The sequence below is a fragment of the Calypte anna genome, chromosome 1 (genome assembly GCF_003957555.1).
Source record: "Calypte anna isolate BGI_N300 chromosome 1, bCalAnn1_v1.p, whole genome shotgun sequence".
NCBI lineage: Eukaryota > Metazoa > Chordata > Aves > Apodiformes > Trochilidae > Calypte > Calypte anna.
Genome location: NC_044244.1, coordinates 138,523,650 through 138,540,379, shown reverse-complemented (window position 1 = coordinate 138,540,379; position 16,730 = coordinate 138,523,650). Strand labels below are relative to the sequence as shown.

Below are 16,730 nucleotides of genomic sequence, written 5' to 3'. Positions count from 1 at the left end.
GACATCAGCATGGGCTGGGGCTGGAGGTGACAAAAGCAGAAGCTCCTCTTGCTCAGGGAACAGATTTCTGAAAATTAGCTGGGCTTCATACTGCCAGTGGGATAGTCTGGACCAGGTGAAAGGCAGGAATGAGAGAGGCCCTAGTGGTTCTCAGATGGTCTGACACTGTAGAAGCATCTCCCTGACACTATTAAAACTGTGAGCATGAAAATGTCTCTTTCTCTGAAGGCTGCCAACCGGTTTAGGCAGCTCCCACAGCATTCACTCTAAGCATCCAAAAATTATTCCAAATGGATTTCACACATTAAAAAAATCAGGTCTTGCCCCTGCTTCCTCACAAAAGTGTGTCTCAATCAAGGCAAGTGACACTTCATTAGCATCAAGAAGAGAAATATCAGTGCACTCTAGACGATGGCCTCTTTTCTGGGAGTAAGGGGAAGCTCAGCCCCTCAGCTCCCCTGGGCATGCAGGGAGCCCCAGGTGCTCTGCATCCATGGGCATCTCAGGCCCCATCCCACCCAGCAGCACAGCACAGGGACAGAGCTGTGAGGGACAGTGCACTGAGGTGTGGGCAATTATTACAGTGCATAAATAAACCCTGCAGGAAAAGCAGCTGAGGTTTCTGCAACCCCCACTCCAGCTGTGCTACAGTCACTTGCAGTCCAACTGTGTGTTCCAAGCAATGCCCTGAGAATTACTCCTGGGACACGCTGAGGTGGCTGAAGTAATTTTCTCTTAGAGGGATCAATTGATCATGTATGGTCTTTTAAAAATGAAGAAAGAATCACAGAATCATTTTCAAGGATTGCAAAGTAAGTGGCTGTCAGAGTGAGAGGAATGCTCAGGCATGTAAATGACAGCTTCTTTGATAAAGGTGACCAAGGCACTGTGGCTTTCCAAATGTCACACTTGGGTTGTAATTACTGTTAGGCTTTGCAATAGCAAAAGGCTTGCTAGAAGCTGCTCAAGCCCAGGCAGCCTTTATAAGACAAGCATCCACTCTTCAGCAAAAATTGGATTTAATCTTATTTCCTGGTTTTGTGTTTTTGTTACTTCAAAATAAAAATGGAACCATTAAACACAATTTGCTTTAAAAACCCACCCCATTCGCAATAATCTTATACTAAAGTCAAATTTTTAAGAGTATAAAATTTCCCTTTCTTAAATTAAAGAGATGAGCAAGAAGGATCAGCAATGAAAAATCAAGTTAACTAAAGGTAACAACTAGGGTGTAAGTAGTAAAGGGTAAACAATAGTAATGTGGGTTTTTCTCCTTGTGCACTTACCTTAGTTTCACATTGCAATCCATTCTATTTTCCCTACTTTTGTCTAGTTTATCCACTTCTTTTTCCTTGATATTTAACCTCAGGTGTGACCATATAATTAAATGAAATTCAGTTGCACTGATTTAACTAATTACTGTCACAAGGGCTACCTCAGCCGATGTTCTCCATTTCCTCGTCCTAGCCCAACTGTGAGACAAAACATTTTAGCTCAAATGTCAGGCTAAAGCTGATTTGGATAACCTGAGATGTCTGAGGAGATGCCTCATGCCAAAGCTGGTAGCAGGATAGAACCATAGAATCGGCTGGGTTGGAAGGGACCTCAGAGATCATCAAGTTCAACCCTTGATCCACTACTGTTGCGGTTACCAGACCATGGCACTGAGTGCTACATCCAGTCTCTTTTTAAATATCTCCAGGGACGGAGAATCCACTACTTCCCTGGGCAGCCCATTCCAATGCTTGATCACCCTCTCCGTAAAGAAATTATTTCTAATATCCAACCTAAACCTCCCCTGGCACAACTTGAGACCATGCCCTCTTGTCTTGCTGAGAGTTGCCTGAGAAAGAAGCCCAACCCCCCCCGGCTACCCCCTCCTTTCAGGGAGTTGTAGAGAGTGATGAGGTCTCCCCTGAGTCTCCTCTTCTCCAGGCTGAATATCCCCAGCTCCCTCAGCCTCTCCACATAGGGTCTGTGCTCGAGTCCCTTCACCAGCCTGGTTGCCGTCCTTTGGACCTGCTCCAGGACCTCAATCTCCTTCCTAAACTGAGGGGCCCAGAATAATATAACATCAGTTGTGAGGCCAGTGAGCAGCATTTCACACAGGTTACACACACAGCCACATCTGTAACCTCAAGAGCTCTCTGGACATAATTAGATTTGTCTGGAGTATGCTACAGAATGAGGCAGTGATATCTTGCTGGTGCATTCACATATGACTACTGCAAAAATAATTCTCAATGACAACACATACACCTCTTTACTGTGCCAGCTAGATGACTGATGCAGAAATAGATGGTGTGATCTGAAATAAAAGGTGGATCCTGCCAACAAACAGCAAGAAATGGTCAATTTTAACACACAAGCTCTAAATGCTTCTGTGAAGATGTTGGCTACATACACCTCATATCTGGAAATAATGGAAACTATATCAAGATAAAATCACTACTGCACTGGAGCAGAAATGACTGCTTTGTCATAATAGTCCATTTCTGAGCCTGCCTACCACAGATGAAGATGAAAACCCCTTTACACAAGTCCGATTACAGTGCAAGAAAATTTCCCCTTGACTGCAGTGGTTGATCAGCTGATGGCCTGTATAGACTGACAGCCTTTTTCATTTTCATTTTAGCAAAACAGTGGGTGTAAACACTGACTTCGAATTGTCTCATCTTCAATTTGATCATGGTTGATTGGAATGTCTCTGCCTATAAAGATAACAGAATCAGTAATCCATTAGTTAAGCAATCATGACTTCTATTCAGGCTATGATTACTTTGCTGTATCTGACAATCTTCCCACAGCAGTGCAGGCAATATGAAGAATATTTTGCACAAGTTCATTCTTTCAGACTCTTCCTGCTAGGATAGCAATGAGTGTGTTGGAGGGGTCCCTTCCACTCTTGCACTCCCCCTCTTTTTAACTCAGCAGCATGCATGCAAAAATTCAAACTGCAGCTAACCAGACCCTACTACTTGCATTGCAAAGCTTTCCAGATGATTTTCTGTCAAACCAAGAGCACATTGCAAGTAGTTACCAAAAGGGCTTGAATCAGTCCCAGTGCTAGTAGATATTTTGATTAATTATTTGCTAGAGAGCTAGAGAGTGCATTTCTAAAACCAGCAGTGGGCACTGAGCTGATTAAATCTGCAAGCAATTGGAAGGTCTACTGATTTTAGCATGGATGGAGTTAATTTTCTTCACAGGAGCTCATGTGGTGCTGTGTTCTGGATTTGTGACCACACATGGGCATGATGCACTCCAAGCAGTGCTTGTACAACACCAAGGTCTTTCTAGTTTTTCATGCTGCCCCACTAGCAAGTAGGCCGGGGGTGCACTAGAAGTTGGGAAGGAGACATCTGGGATGGGACATCTGACCTCAGCTGACCAGAGGGATATCCCACACCATCCAACATCATGCTGAGCAATAAAAGGTGGGGGAAGAAGGAGGAAGTGTGGACATTCAGAGTGATGCTGCTTGTCTCCCAAGTAGCCATTACACATGAAGGAGCCTGGCTTTCCTGGAGATAGCTGAACACTTGCCTGCAGATGGAAGTAGTGAATAAATTCCTTATTTTGCCTTGCTTGCATGTGCAGGTTTTGTTTCAGGTAATAAAGTGTCTGTATCACAATCCATTAGTTTTCTCACTTTTTACCCTTACAATTCTCTCCCCCTTCCCAGCATGGCAGGGAGTGAGTGGCTGTGTAAGGCTAAGCTGCCTGCCAGGGTTAACTCCCAACAGAAGCATAAACAGGGTAAGAATTCACAACTATTTTCCTAAAATGGAGAAATGATCTCAAATCACCATGGTGAAATCTGTGAAGACAAGCATGACATGCTGCTGTTAGGAGGGAGAAATTAAATGCACAGATGCAAAATGAGGAGTGACTGGCCAGCCAGCAGCTCTGCAAAAAGGGCCATAAGATTATGGATTATAAACTGGGCCTAAATCAAGATGATGCTGTGAAAAAGGTGTATCTCATCTGATATAAACAAACATATGTAAACCATAGAAAGTGTTTATTCCATCCTAATTGGCTCTAATAATGTCTCAGCAAAACTCCACTCTGGGACACTGGTCTTTAAGACCTCAGCAAGCTGAAGACTGCTCAGAGGAGAGCTGGAAGTATAATCAGAAGCCTAGAAAGCATTACCTGTGAATCACCAGGCTTAGTGATTTTGAAAGAAGAGAATTCTAGAGGTCTGAGCACATTATTAGTTCTCTAATATATGGAAGCCTGCCAGGAGAAAGCTAATCAGCTGCTCATCTGGAGCAGGGCACAAAGAAGCAAGATTCACTTGTAACCATAAATGATCAAAGAGGGATAACAGGGGATTTTCTGGCCCTAGGAATATGAAAGGACAGGAATACATTGCTAAGGGAAGTTGTGGAATTAACATAATGGAATGATTTTAAGAAAAGTTAGACAGACATCTGTGGTGGGTAGTTGGCATACATCTGGCTTTTTCGTGGCTGGTGAATGGAAACCCATCCCAAGCCTGCAAGGCCATCACCTTGCCTACCTTCTCTGTGCCACTTTCCCTCCTGGCCAGCTGCATCTCTTGGCCAGGTTGCATCTAAGCCTGCCGACCAGGAGTATCTGGCTTAGATACAAAAGCTGTCCAGAAAAATTTAAGAAGTTGGAAAAATCAGTTCTCTCTTTTATGTCCTGATCAAAGTCTAGCTTATGCATTTCCCTTGCCACAGCAGGCACCATCATGTTGGTAAGGATCTGCTTCCCTGACCTCCCCCCTTCTTCTGTTTCAAAACTTAAGATATGAGGAGTAACATAATTTTGTACAGGAGGGAATAAAGATCTCTGAAGTCATAAAAAAAAGCCAGCTAGTTCAATTTTAAAGTATTCCAGTTCTGAACTGATCATGAATTGGGACTAAAAACTACAGTTCAGGAAATCTACTTTATTGCAAAATAAGTTGGCCATGGACTCACATTAAATTACTTTTTCTGTCCCTGGGGTGTCTGGTGATGAAGCCAGATGCCAGTCTGCTTCTAGTGTGCTGAATACAGTGAGCTGTGAGTGAAGATTAATATTTTAGCTTCTGTAGTCTTAAATACATCAGTTAAGACTATATCAGTGAATATGAACCAAACAAAATATATGCAAAATGCAAAGCAACAGGTTGAGTTCTGCCTTTATAATGTATTGGTTTAAAAAAGGTTGACTCCTTGACACCCTGTATTAATTGACTACAGGTAGCCTGCAACTGTAGTATCTGTAAAGCAACTTTTGTGTGGTGTACCCTCTGAATTCCTGAGACTGATCTTTTCTCCAGAGGGCATAAAGAGAGCATTTTTTTTTTCAGGCATTCAACAAACAGCACTGACTCTATGTCTTGACTCAGTCTGAAGGGAATTACTACATGCTTGAGACATTCAGTCAGAAAAATAACAACCCAGACTGACTTTAAGGTGGCTTTACCATTTGGCAAAAGAAAAGTTAATGGCTTGTGAATGCTACTTGTAATGGCTACTGCAGGATGAAAAAAAACCCAAAACCACAAAAATTTACAAAATAAGATAAATATCCCTTTGCTATAACTTGGTTATGCCCTCGAGTTACATCATAAAAACAGAAACATGCTGCAGATATCTATTGTCTGCTGAAATGTACTTTTCCTACAGCACTGATGTTTGTCAGAAACTGGAATTTAATTTAGTTTATGTAATTCTTCTAACAGAGCTTACAGAAATATTTTTGCATTGATGCTAGATGTCTTAACCCACATATTATGCATAACTATAGAGATAAGTGTGGAAAAATACTAGTACCTGTGTGGCCAAAAAAAAAAAAAAAAAAGAAATGTGGCCAATGAAATTTGACTAAAGCTTGTTTTCACAGGAAAGTTCAAAATCTGTCTCCATAAAACTATTGCATTGGCACTCAAGATACTTGAATCCCAGTGAATTATCTCTGTTGCCTCTTGGTGGTTTAAGACTTGCTGTGAATTCATGGTTGGAAAACCTCTGAGGAAAGCAAATGAGTTGTGGACATGTGGGAGGCCAGGATGCCACCAACTCTGAAATATTGCTAGCTATTTCATTGTTTCCAAGGCATTCAGCTTCTTGCTTTGGTTTTCTGCTGGAATGGTTTCATCCTGCATGCCTTCTTTCCTTGGAATGGTGGGGTAGTGGCAGCCCCATGCCAGCTCTGTGTGCTCTGTGTTACTGCTCCAAGGCAGAAAGTGGATGACAGAGACAGGCACAGCATTTGTACTCTGTTGTTTCTTTTCTTTTTTTTTTTTTTTAACCTGTGCATGAAAATTGGCAGTTTTATGAAGGAAAGAGGGACCAAACCACATTCTTCAGAACCAAGGCAGAGAGAGGGCTGTGATGGGATGCTCAGCTGCAGAGCTGTGCAGTCTGAGGTGGGGACTGGTCCCCATGATCCCTCAACAGCCAGAATGTGTCCACATCTCCCATCGATACCACAAGGGTGCTTACATTTCACCCAACTAATCCTAGGGGATGCTTGCCATCCCATCCCACAGCCTGGCCCCATCCAGCCATCTGGTCCTGCGTGATTCCTTCTGGAGGCAGGGGAATGCCATGGGAACACCAGTGCCGGGATGCTCAGATGCAGACACGCACACGAGCACACAGACGCCTCCAGCCTTCTGCTTCCAGAGCTCCTTTATATGCTCTCTCTTTTGTCAGTTCTACTTTCCTCCCCAGGCAGCACTAAGTATTTAGGAAAAGCCCGTGGGATCCTATGTGTTATAAAATCAGGTCTCTACAGGTGCCAGAAGAATGCTGTGCCTTGGCATCCAAACAACTTTGTCTCCAGTTAGTAGATACACTGAATTTCCCCTCAAAGCTAAAGCACTCTCAATCCTCCCTTCCCCTGGATCTGCTTCACCTTACAGCTGCAGAATGCAGCACAGAACCACTCAAAATGGTGTTGGAGAAATCCACCATGGACACTTGAGAAATCTTGTGACAGCACTATGAGGCAGATAAGCAGAGAGGAGAGTAAAGAGGAATAGCTTTTGGAGGTTGCTTGGCAGCAATGGCAATGCTTCAAGTATCTGTGGGGACTTTGAAAGCATTTTCTAACATCAAAAATGCAAAGAAGAAAAAGAAATTTTGATCAATGGCTTATTGCCCTTGATCTAAGCAAAAGAATCCTAGCCAGTCAGAAATAACAGAAATCTGTTTTATTGTAAAGCTGAAGTTCTCTATGTTTTGACAGCTGGAGCTCATGCTTTTGGCTGGGTTATTTGCCAGCCTTAAAATATTCATCAGTGATTTGCCAGCTTTTTGTTCTTTCAAATTGAACTCTAATGATGAAGGAGAAGGTGCTGGAGAGATTTTAAGCATGAGTTCTCTGCCCTAAACCAGAACTTTGTAGCCTGAATTCACATGACCAGAAAAAGAGGCTTCCACTCCCTGGCCAAGTTTCTGGTGAATCACTTGCTAGTCACAGAGCCAAGATTTTTTTCTGGATCATGGGAAGCAGTGGCTGGTTTGTGATGAAGACAGCCCCCTCGCTTTTGTTGAGAGGAAATGGATTAGCAGTATGTATTCTGTGCACAGGTCTTGAGAGAACTGAACTAAAATATTTCAGGTTGAACAATCCTTACTGAGAAATGAACTGGAACACACACTAAATTGAAAAGTCAAAACTGACTCTGAAAATGATCAGTGAAATGTTGGCGTTGGTAGCTCTAGGATCAACTCAGATGTCTTACAGAGTACCAAAGCAAATTACTGTGTATACTACTATTCCAATGTTGGTTCCTCCTAATGCTTTCTATATTTCAATACACTTACTCTAAAAATTCAAACCACACTCTTCTGTTTGTGTGCAATTTGTTCATTCTGGTGTCCTGTGCCACTTCCATTTAGTCACTTGGTTGTTATCATTCTATTCCATACCTGCACAACTTAGGGAGCTTTCTTAGATGAACCAGATACAAAGTGAAAAACCCCCAACATTTCATATCTGCCAGGAAAATTGAATTCCTCTTCCAGAAACTCAGGGTCAGTCATATTGACTTTGTATCCGAAAAATCTACTTTCAACAACTCTGTCTTTAGCTTCCTTTACTCATCTCGGGGTGACCGCTATTTTTTGTCCTGTCATTTTATATCTACAAAGTCCTTGCGAGTGCTCAACACTTCACTTTTGAGACTGTTCTTCCATTTTCTGGATAAGGAATTAAATTTCCGTAGTAGATATGAAGTGATAACAAATCCTTTTCACTCAGGGACAAGTTAATATGAGAAGAAGTTGCAACGCAGAGACAAGCACTTTGTAAATGAAAACTGAAGGTGCACTACCATGTAGGATCAGGTCCTTCAGGAATTTTCAGTTCTACCAACTTGACAGCTTAAACAGACAGCTCTAAGGTGAACTAAGGTCAAGGAGCATCTCAAAATTTACAAAATCAAATTTTCAAAGGGCCTGTGATCCAATCTTCAACACTACATAGAGCCAGATGGGCAACTAAGTATGAAGGCACTGAGGGATGGTGTTTGGTGGGAAAAGACACTGGGCTGCAAATTAGGGAAAGGCAGAGGAAGGCAATGGCAGGAGGGGGGACCACTGAAGAGGAAGGTTTCTCTGGTTGTGTATATATTGGCATATAAATCAAGGCCAGGATTTAGCTTCAAACCTAGTCTGAATCCATCAACCATTTGGAGTTTGGCTTATATTAACTAGTTCTTTCCCAGGACTACATATGGGCATGGTTTGGACCACAGTAGGTACCAGTCTGGATGCACCCTATTTCAGGTGGAGAAGAAAGCTTCTAAGTGTAGATGCAAGTCATACAGGGAAACTCATAGGGCCAGAAAATAAACCTTGCCTTGTTCTTTTCTGTAATGTAATACTTGTACCAGGATCATGTCAGAAGCACTGTATCATTTGAGTAATTCAGCAAAAGGACGGATACTTGAGAAAGAGAGTGACAATGGTGAGGACAGATGTTTACTGATTCAATCTTCACATGCAAAACTGTTGGTGCTTGTTCAACATCATTTTCTGAAGATGTGCCTCTTGTTATCTCAACATCAGTAAATAGCAGCCCAGTGTATTTTCCTGTTTGTTGTGACTTGCTTATGCACATTCTCTACATATTCCAGGGACACCGTTACTAAATTTAAAGCTGCAAACAGATTTTTTCTCTCAGCAAACTTACAAGAAAGATTTAATTTTACACTGCCAATTTTCAAATTTTTTTATATACTCTGGCTAGGTAAAACAGTAAGGAATTGGTGTTACTCAGAGATGAATTACTGGCTTGCTCACTAGAGCAAGCTCTTATTTTCCTTTTTAACAGTTATTGGGCCAGACACTTTGGAAGAGTTTAATCAAAATCCTCATCAAAAGCCAAATGAGTGGATTTTAAAGAAAGTTTAATTACAGTGGTCAAACCACTCAGCATGATTTGCTTGATTTGATTAACGTAATGAGGAGCACATTTAATGAGAAATGCATTAATTCATTCAAACAAGTGGTTTTATCAGAGGTATTAAGCATCAGCCCAGATTATGTACAGCAGAAACTATTATAGCAAAAATGAACTGAGGTCAAAGCAGCAGTCATGCCATAATTAGAAGCTCTCAGCTGTAATCTACCAGTTGAACTTGGGCAATGCTTATCATGTCTGACAAAGAAGGGTCCTCATTTAAAAAGCCCCCAAAACACAGGGGTTTTCTTTCATTCCAGAGTTGGGATCCCCATCTCTTTTCTTCAGATGATGAGAGTGTTTGGGAACTGGGACTGAATTCTCTGAGCTTCAGATGATTATGCATGCAGAGTTTACCAGCAAATGATGAAGCAAGAGCTCAAAGGGCCCTTGATACCACCACCCATCCTTAAAGGAAAAAGAGTGCTCCCCATTTGCTCTCTGTTTTAACTCCCTTCTGGCTCTGTTCTCTGTCTTTGGGACACTTCTGCTTCTAACCTGGAATAGAATGACTTTAGGGACAACTATTATTTTTCCTCTGAGTAAGGAAACCTTCTTCCTGGAAAAGAAGAAAAACTTGTCTCAAGAGGGAAATACTTGAGAAAAGTGAAGAGTCTCCTTTACACCTTACTTCCTTCAATTGCCTTGTCTAGATAAATGCCAGCACCTATATTCCAACTTTCTCATTTCAAGACCCTGCCTGATGGGATTTACGCTGCAGCCTTCACCTCAGCCCTCCCTTCTTGGCATCCCTTTTCTGGTGCTCTATCTCCCAATAGCTGCTAATGCTTTTCTCTCTTCTATGCATCCCTGACCACTGTTACCTCTTTGACTTCTGCCACGCTCTCTTGCCTTTATTCAGCCCCCAGCTTGTTATTCCTGTAGTGCCTGTGCTATCTCTATGTGAGATCCCTTCCTGATGCTTTTTACTGCATCTGTTTAGCACTGGAGCAGCTCTGATTTTCAAGCACTCTACTTCTAAGCCTGCTTGGCTGCCTGAGCACTTTTCAGGCACTGTTGCACAGTGGACTTAAGCACTATCTATTGCTCAGTCCTTCCTCAGCTACCACCAGAAGCTGGGAGAGGGGGTCAAATTTGAAACTCTTCCCTAAGCCAGCAGGAGGCTGGTCAAGGAGCTGCGAAGTGGAGCAAAAGCCCAGTTGCAGACAGGATCCTCTTGGGGTAGGTGCATGCTGATGAGGAAAGGTTGGCAAGAGGCCATATATTGCCTCTTGAGTATTGCAGGAGTATGACAGTCAGACACCATCATTAGGGTGCCTAAATGAATGTAGGTGCCAAGGATGACCTGCAGATTTGGAAGTCTGCATCGAAGCCTTGAAGAAATACACTGAGGCAGAGAACTAGAGATGTCAAAAAAATAAACCTAAGGATTTATTTGCTATATTAATTGAAGATCAGCAAAAATCTCATTCCTACTGAGCTGGAACCCATAACCCTTAGTATTACTTCTGGCATTTTTGTTCAAACTACAAGGAAATGAGTAAAAACTGGAATCAGAGTCCCTTGATTTTAGCGAATGTTGGGATGTGCCTATATCTGACAACTGCACACCAACAAGAACCTGTGATATTGACATAAACATTTTCCCAGAGGAAAGCCTTAACAATGACCACTTCACTGGTACACTCAGCAAGCCTGTTCCCAAGGTAAAAACAATTCTGTCTTGGAAGAAGCAACACAAATAGCATGTACACACTCCCTGCAGCAGCTGCCCTTTGATGTCACATTTGGTATCCTTCTGTGGAATCTAGGTGGGAAATCATAAAACATAAATCAGTACAAGACTGTATCTTAAAATACTTTTTCACACTGTCTCCCAGCTTGGCCTTCAAGTAGCTCACCAGCCTTGCTAAACTTATCACCTGAAGAAAATTTCTCAGGGATCAACATTTCTAATTGTACCAGAGTGATAAATGCCAAAAACCTGCAGTTTGTCTCTATAACTCTCAATAGAAGTATCTTCTATAACAGAACCATGAAAACCAGTTGATCTTCAGCATGTCCATCCAAGAATGCAAACTACTTCAGACATACCACATGCTCCCTATACTGTAGTGAACTCACATTGACAGTGTGTGAAAGAAAAATGTGGTTAATAACAAGAGAATGTTTCCCCAAAAATGTTCTCTCTCCTGTCATTCAGCCCTCATCCTTGTGGGAATCCTACAAAACAAACTGGAAAGACAAAGCTGAGATTAAATTTAGTAATTTGATGAGATATCAAAAATTGACAATTTCAATAATGTACATTTTCTGGCATACTGCAATTTACATTAGGTATGATTTGCTAATCTCACTTTCTCAGGAGATAATTACCTGTGCATTTCTTCCATCCTGTTTCCAGCATAGCTGAAGACCTTACTAACATCCCCTCTCTTCCTGTCATCTCAAAGTACCCGACTGATAAATATGATGACTGAACTCAGATAAATTGCTTCCAACCTTTGCTTATCTGGCAGTTTACTAGTTATGTCCCTGCTTCTGTTTTTAGTTTTTTCCCCTATCAGGTGTAGTGATAACAGATATTGCCTTTCTTAGCAGATAATCATTCTCAGTGTTACATCTGTTCCCTATTTCCCAAAAACCTGCCCAACTAGCCTCCACTTTGGAAATATTACGACAGGTTGCAGAGATGGCCCAGCTCTGACTCCTTTTTCTGTACTTAAAATACAAGTCTGTCACTCTATTGCTTCAAAGACATATGTCATTTAATCTGGTTTATGCAAAGGTTAGGAGCACAACCTAACTGGCCAAACATCAGTCTAACTTCTGAAAGGAGAGGAAGAATTGTTAAATAACATCTTTCTAAAATGAAAGTGAAATATGACATGGAAGGCATTCAGGGATATACAGTTCAACACAGAACACAGCTATGCACTTTCCAATTCAGAGATGCCAATTTTTATTCTCACTTCTATCTGATAGTTCCTAGATATTGTACTAGACTTTGGTAACACTCATTGCAATCATACAGTATATGAAAGAGATAGGAGAAGCCCCATGCCTGAAAACATTCAGGGTCAGGTTGGACAGGGCTCTGAGCAGCCTAATCCAGATGATGTTCCTGCTCAGCACAGTAGGGTTGGAGCTTCAAAGGTCCCTTCCAACCCAAACCATTCTATGATTCTATAATTCAATTTGATTTGCTTTTTCATCCTTGGACCTCAGAAAGTCATAACTTTACTTCCCTACATTCAAATTCAGTAACTTTAGTTCAGGAAATGTTAACCAGTATCTTAGAAAAGGACTCAATAAAGTTTCCCACAGGAAATTTCAGTGTTCAGTCCCATATGAATTAAAATATGTGGACCTAAAGAATAGTACACTATGTTTTAGGAAGTCTTAAATATGCCAGTACACAAAGCCCTGCAGTAACATGCAGCTTTATCACCTTCTGCCAAATACCATACATTTCCTTGAGCTTGCAGAAATGGCAGATATTGTTCTGCTTGAACACCATGAAGTCCTTGATGCACACTTTGAAGTGATTCTTTGAAAACAAGTACCTAAATTTTACATCTGGGACAACAGCCCTACACCCTTCTTTCACCAAAAGCACTAAGAGAAAATTCAAGACAGGATAAAGGAAAGGATTTAAAAAGTTGTATTCCTCATCTTTTAACACTAGGGGCTGGGACTGTCAGTGACCCTGACCACATGAGAGACCTGCAGCCTAATTACCAAGTACAATGTGAATGCCTTCCCTACATGTGCTTGTCACCACAGAAAAGCTCAGGGAGAGTAAGGCAAGAGTTTTTTGCAGGACCAAAGAAAAAGGAAGCCCCTTCATCTCTTCTTCCTACTCAGATACAAACCAGGAGTTTGCTTCAAGCAGACAATACATATCAGTGGGCTCTAACAGGCATTATGGGGATAACCCTCAGCAAATGGGAACTACTGACACAGCGTAAACATCTGGTGAAAACAAAATATTTGTCAAAAACCCAAGAGGCTGAGTACTTTAAGAAGCTCTCAATGCTTGCTTCCCTTAGCAAGGTGCATAGAGTTGAGCTGCTGGCTCTTAAGAGATTGACCTACAGTGCAGTGTACCTATGTCCAAATGAATTGCATTTAATTTCCTTCTCCCTCTTTGGCTGTGCCACTGCAATAGAAGCTTAAGCAAAGAACTGAGATGTTCCTGGAGAAGCAGAAAAGATCCTGCTGCTCATGAGCCACTGTTTTACTGTGCCTCTGCCTACCACGCTGGGGTTGGTATCTATTGCATCTTCTTCCACGCAATGAGGCAGATGGCTTCTGCCTTGGCCATCCAGTTTTTATGACCAAGACCCTGCTGTAATGCCTTTCTGCATCATTGCAAGTTTGCAGATCTGGGTGCTGGTCATTAGAAGAAACACATAAATTCAGCCAGATAGCAGCTCAGCCTCATTCCCCACCTGTGAGTGGTTACCATGATAGAAGTGCTGGGGATGGGCCTGGGAAAGGATGAAGAATGAAAAAACGTGAGATGAGGATGCCCAAACAGGTAGGTGACACAACCCGGCTCCCACCCCACCAGGGTGCCTGCAGAGTCTCTTCTTAACAGCCCCATGGGAGGAGAGAGGTGGCGGGAGTGTGGAGTGCAGCTCGGCGGCCCTTACCTTCTCATTCTTCCTCTCCTCAGCTTTGCCCGTGGGGCCAGGGGTGACAGGGCCACCCAGGGACCCTCCTCCTGCCTCGCCATTGAGGTGGGCTGCGCTGACATTGGGCGGGGTGATGGCGGCAGCGGCGGAGGTGAGAGGGATGAGCGTCCGGGCCCCGGGGGGCGGGGGCTGGTGGCCGTGCTGCGGGGAGACGGCGGGGTGAGGCCGGATGGATGTCGCTGGCAGGCGGGAAGGCGAGCTGGGTGTCCGCAGGGGTGAGACCGTGGCTGTGGGACGCTCCGGGGCTGGCACCGGGGGGTGAGCTGTGGAGAGAGGACAGGGAATGGTTAAGCCCCCTCCGCACCCCGTGCGCCGCCAGACCTCGCCCGACCGTGGCCACGGATGCCACGAGGTGCCGGGGCTCAGCAGAGAGCTCTTAACCTTAACCCGGGATATCTCAGCCTGCTTTTCGTCCTCAATCCTGGAAACACCCCCTCCTGGCTGTGCGAGTCCTGTCTGCAGTTGGTCCTGCCTAGTGATGTGATGGGGGAATGACCTGACCATCCCTGCCCGTGCCCGGAAAGAAATTAAAAGCCTACTGTATTTTTAAAATACCTTATCTCGTTCCAGCTGAGCTGTTTTCCAAACCCCTCCTAATCTGATAGGTTTGGGAGTTATGCAACGTAGGACATAAAGGGTTATCCCAGATGATCCACGCCAACCTCACAGACTGCAGTTACAAAGGAAGGTCCCTTTTTGCAGCCCTAACAAAATGATCAACAGCGCATCACTGTGCTGCACAAGATAAATTAAGCAGAAATCCACAGAGGGATTTCCGAGCTCAGATTTGTCTCTGCCAGCAAAGTCCCTAAGGGACCACGCAGTGCCTTTTAGCCTTGCTTCCTCTGCCTACATGCAGAGGAACTAAGAACTAGAAACTAAGAATTAGCACTCATCTGTCTAATGGTGACCACAACACACTTACAGGGTCAGTTCTCTAGGGATTCAGGAGCCTGTTGCATGCCTCATGTTGCAAAAAGGGTGACAAAACTCCAGGTCCCTTTCCACAATGATGCTGCCTTTGACTTCCAGGTGGGTTGATTGCTTAGGTGTGAGCTACATACAGCTCCACTTCAAGTATGTACAGACCAAAAGCCAAGTCCACCCTCAGATATTCCCTCACCTAAATAATTCAGTAGTAGGATTGTCTGGATAACGCCCATTTCACAAATGATTTCAAGGTTTCACAGTTCTGCCTCAGTGCAAAATCTGAAACTTGGAACATTTTTCTGAGCACAATCTACTTGTCCACCTCACAATAGCCTCATCTCAGGGCATTCACCTGAGATGTGAAAACATAGGATACGCTCACTGCTCTGTTCTTCTCTTTTGAGAGCAGCTCTGGGCAGCTGTCTAGTATCTGCAATTTGAGCCAGGACAGGTTCACAGTTCAGGCTGAACTACATCCATTCCTGACAAAAACCTTTGAATTCAGCAAATAATCTTTTATTTGACCAAGAACCATTTTCCTGGAAAACTTCTGACCCACTCTGATTTGTGGTTTTCTTACAAATTCAGCTGAAGGATAAATTTTTATGCAGGACCAGCTGGAGTTCACTCAATCTATAATGAAAGAACAACGGTAGAACGACTCAAGTCACTATTTTCTGTTTCTGTGGTTAACAGCAGCACCCATTACCAGTGACTTATGGGATAAAGAGTGCCATTAATCATACTCAGTATACCAGCTGAGCACTCCTGCCAGGAGGGAATTTCTTCCCTCAGCTTTATGCACTATTATCTAAAGCAATGCTGGACATCATGGGCCAGCGATCATGAGATTAGCACCTCCAAAGATGACATGATTCTTTCTCACAGCAACTCCTTAACTCTAAAAACATCTCTTTTTATTAATGTTGCTCATAGAAAAACAACCAAACTATCATTAACCAGTCTTGAACTTAATTTTCTTTTACTATGTAGCATGAGGAAGGGCCTGAAAGTCATTATTGAAGACATCTTCAAGATTATCGTCACTATTAATTACCATTTCCTTCTCCCTGGATTGTCAAGAACATACATTGAAAAGTGCAATTTCTTTCCAGAAAGCCAGACAGGGCACCACTTGTTATCTTGAAGTGATTGCCTCCTTCTGATTTTCCCATTCGGAACCTGTGTGATAAGCAACCATTGCTGCTAGAAATCTCATTTTCTGGGATGGTTAAGCTTGCAGGGTCACGGTTTTGAACTACTGGTTGTAGGGAGCAATGGCTTTCCTAACTTTAGAGGAAAAGCACAATAATGGAATTTCACTGCATGTACTTGGATGCAGAAGACTGATTAGATAATCATATTAGGTATATCTTTCATGTAGGACTCAAGTGTTTCCAGAAACAAAGGAAAAAGAAAACATGAGAAACAGCAAAATAAATGGCTTGAGAAAAATCAGCTCTGAGCAGAGCTCTCACATTTTGTTCTGTAATTTCATCTGCTTACTGTTACAATGTATGCCTTTGCTCTGGGATCTGGATCTGGACCATGCTGCATCAAACATGCTATTAATTAGCAATGCTCACTGATGGCTATTTTTGTTCTACACCACTCATATTTCATTTGGGGGGTATTCTTACATTAGTGGCCTTGTGCAAAATGGATTTGTTACTCATGTATATTACAAGACAACAGAAATGGGAT

General features: G+C 42.8%; 1 protein-coding gene across 1 annotated transcript in view; it reads right to left on the bottom strand.

Annotated features, from left to right (window-relative positions):
- SH3RF3 (SH3 domain containing ring finger 3) overlaps nucleotides 1–16,730 on the bottom strand; it is a 252,996-nt gene that overhangs the window by 20,647 nt on the left and 215,619 nt on the right. Inside the window, exon 8 of the mRNA XM_030458181.1 lies at nucleotides 14,055–14,359. Coding sequence (XP_030314041.1) covers nucleotides 14,055–14,359 — 305 coding nt within the window. The remainder of the gene's footprint in view (nucleotides 1–14,054; nucleotides 14,360–16,730) is intronic.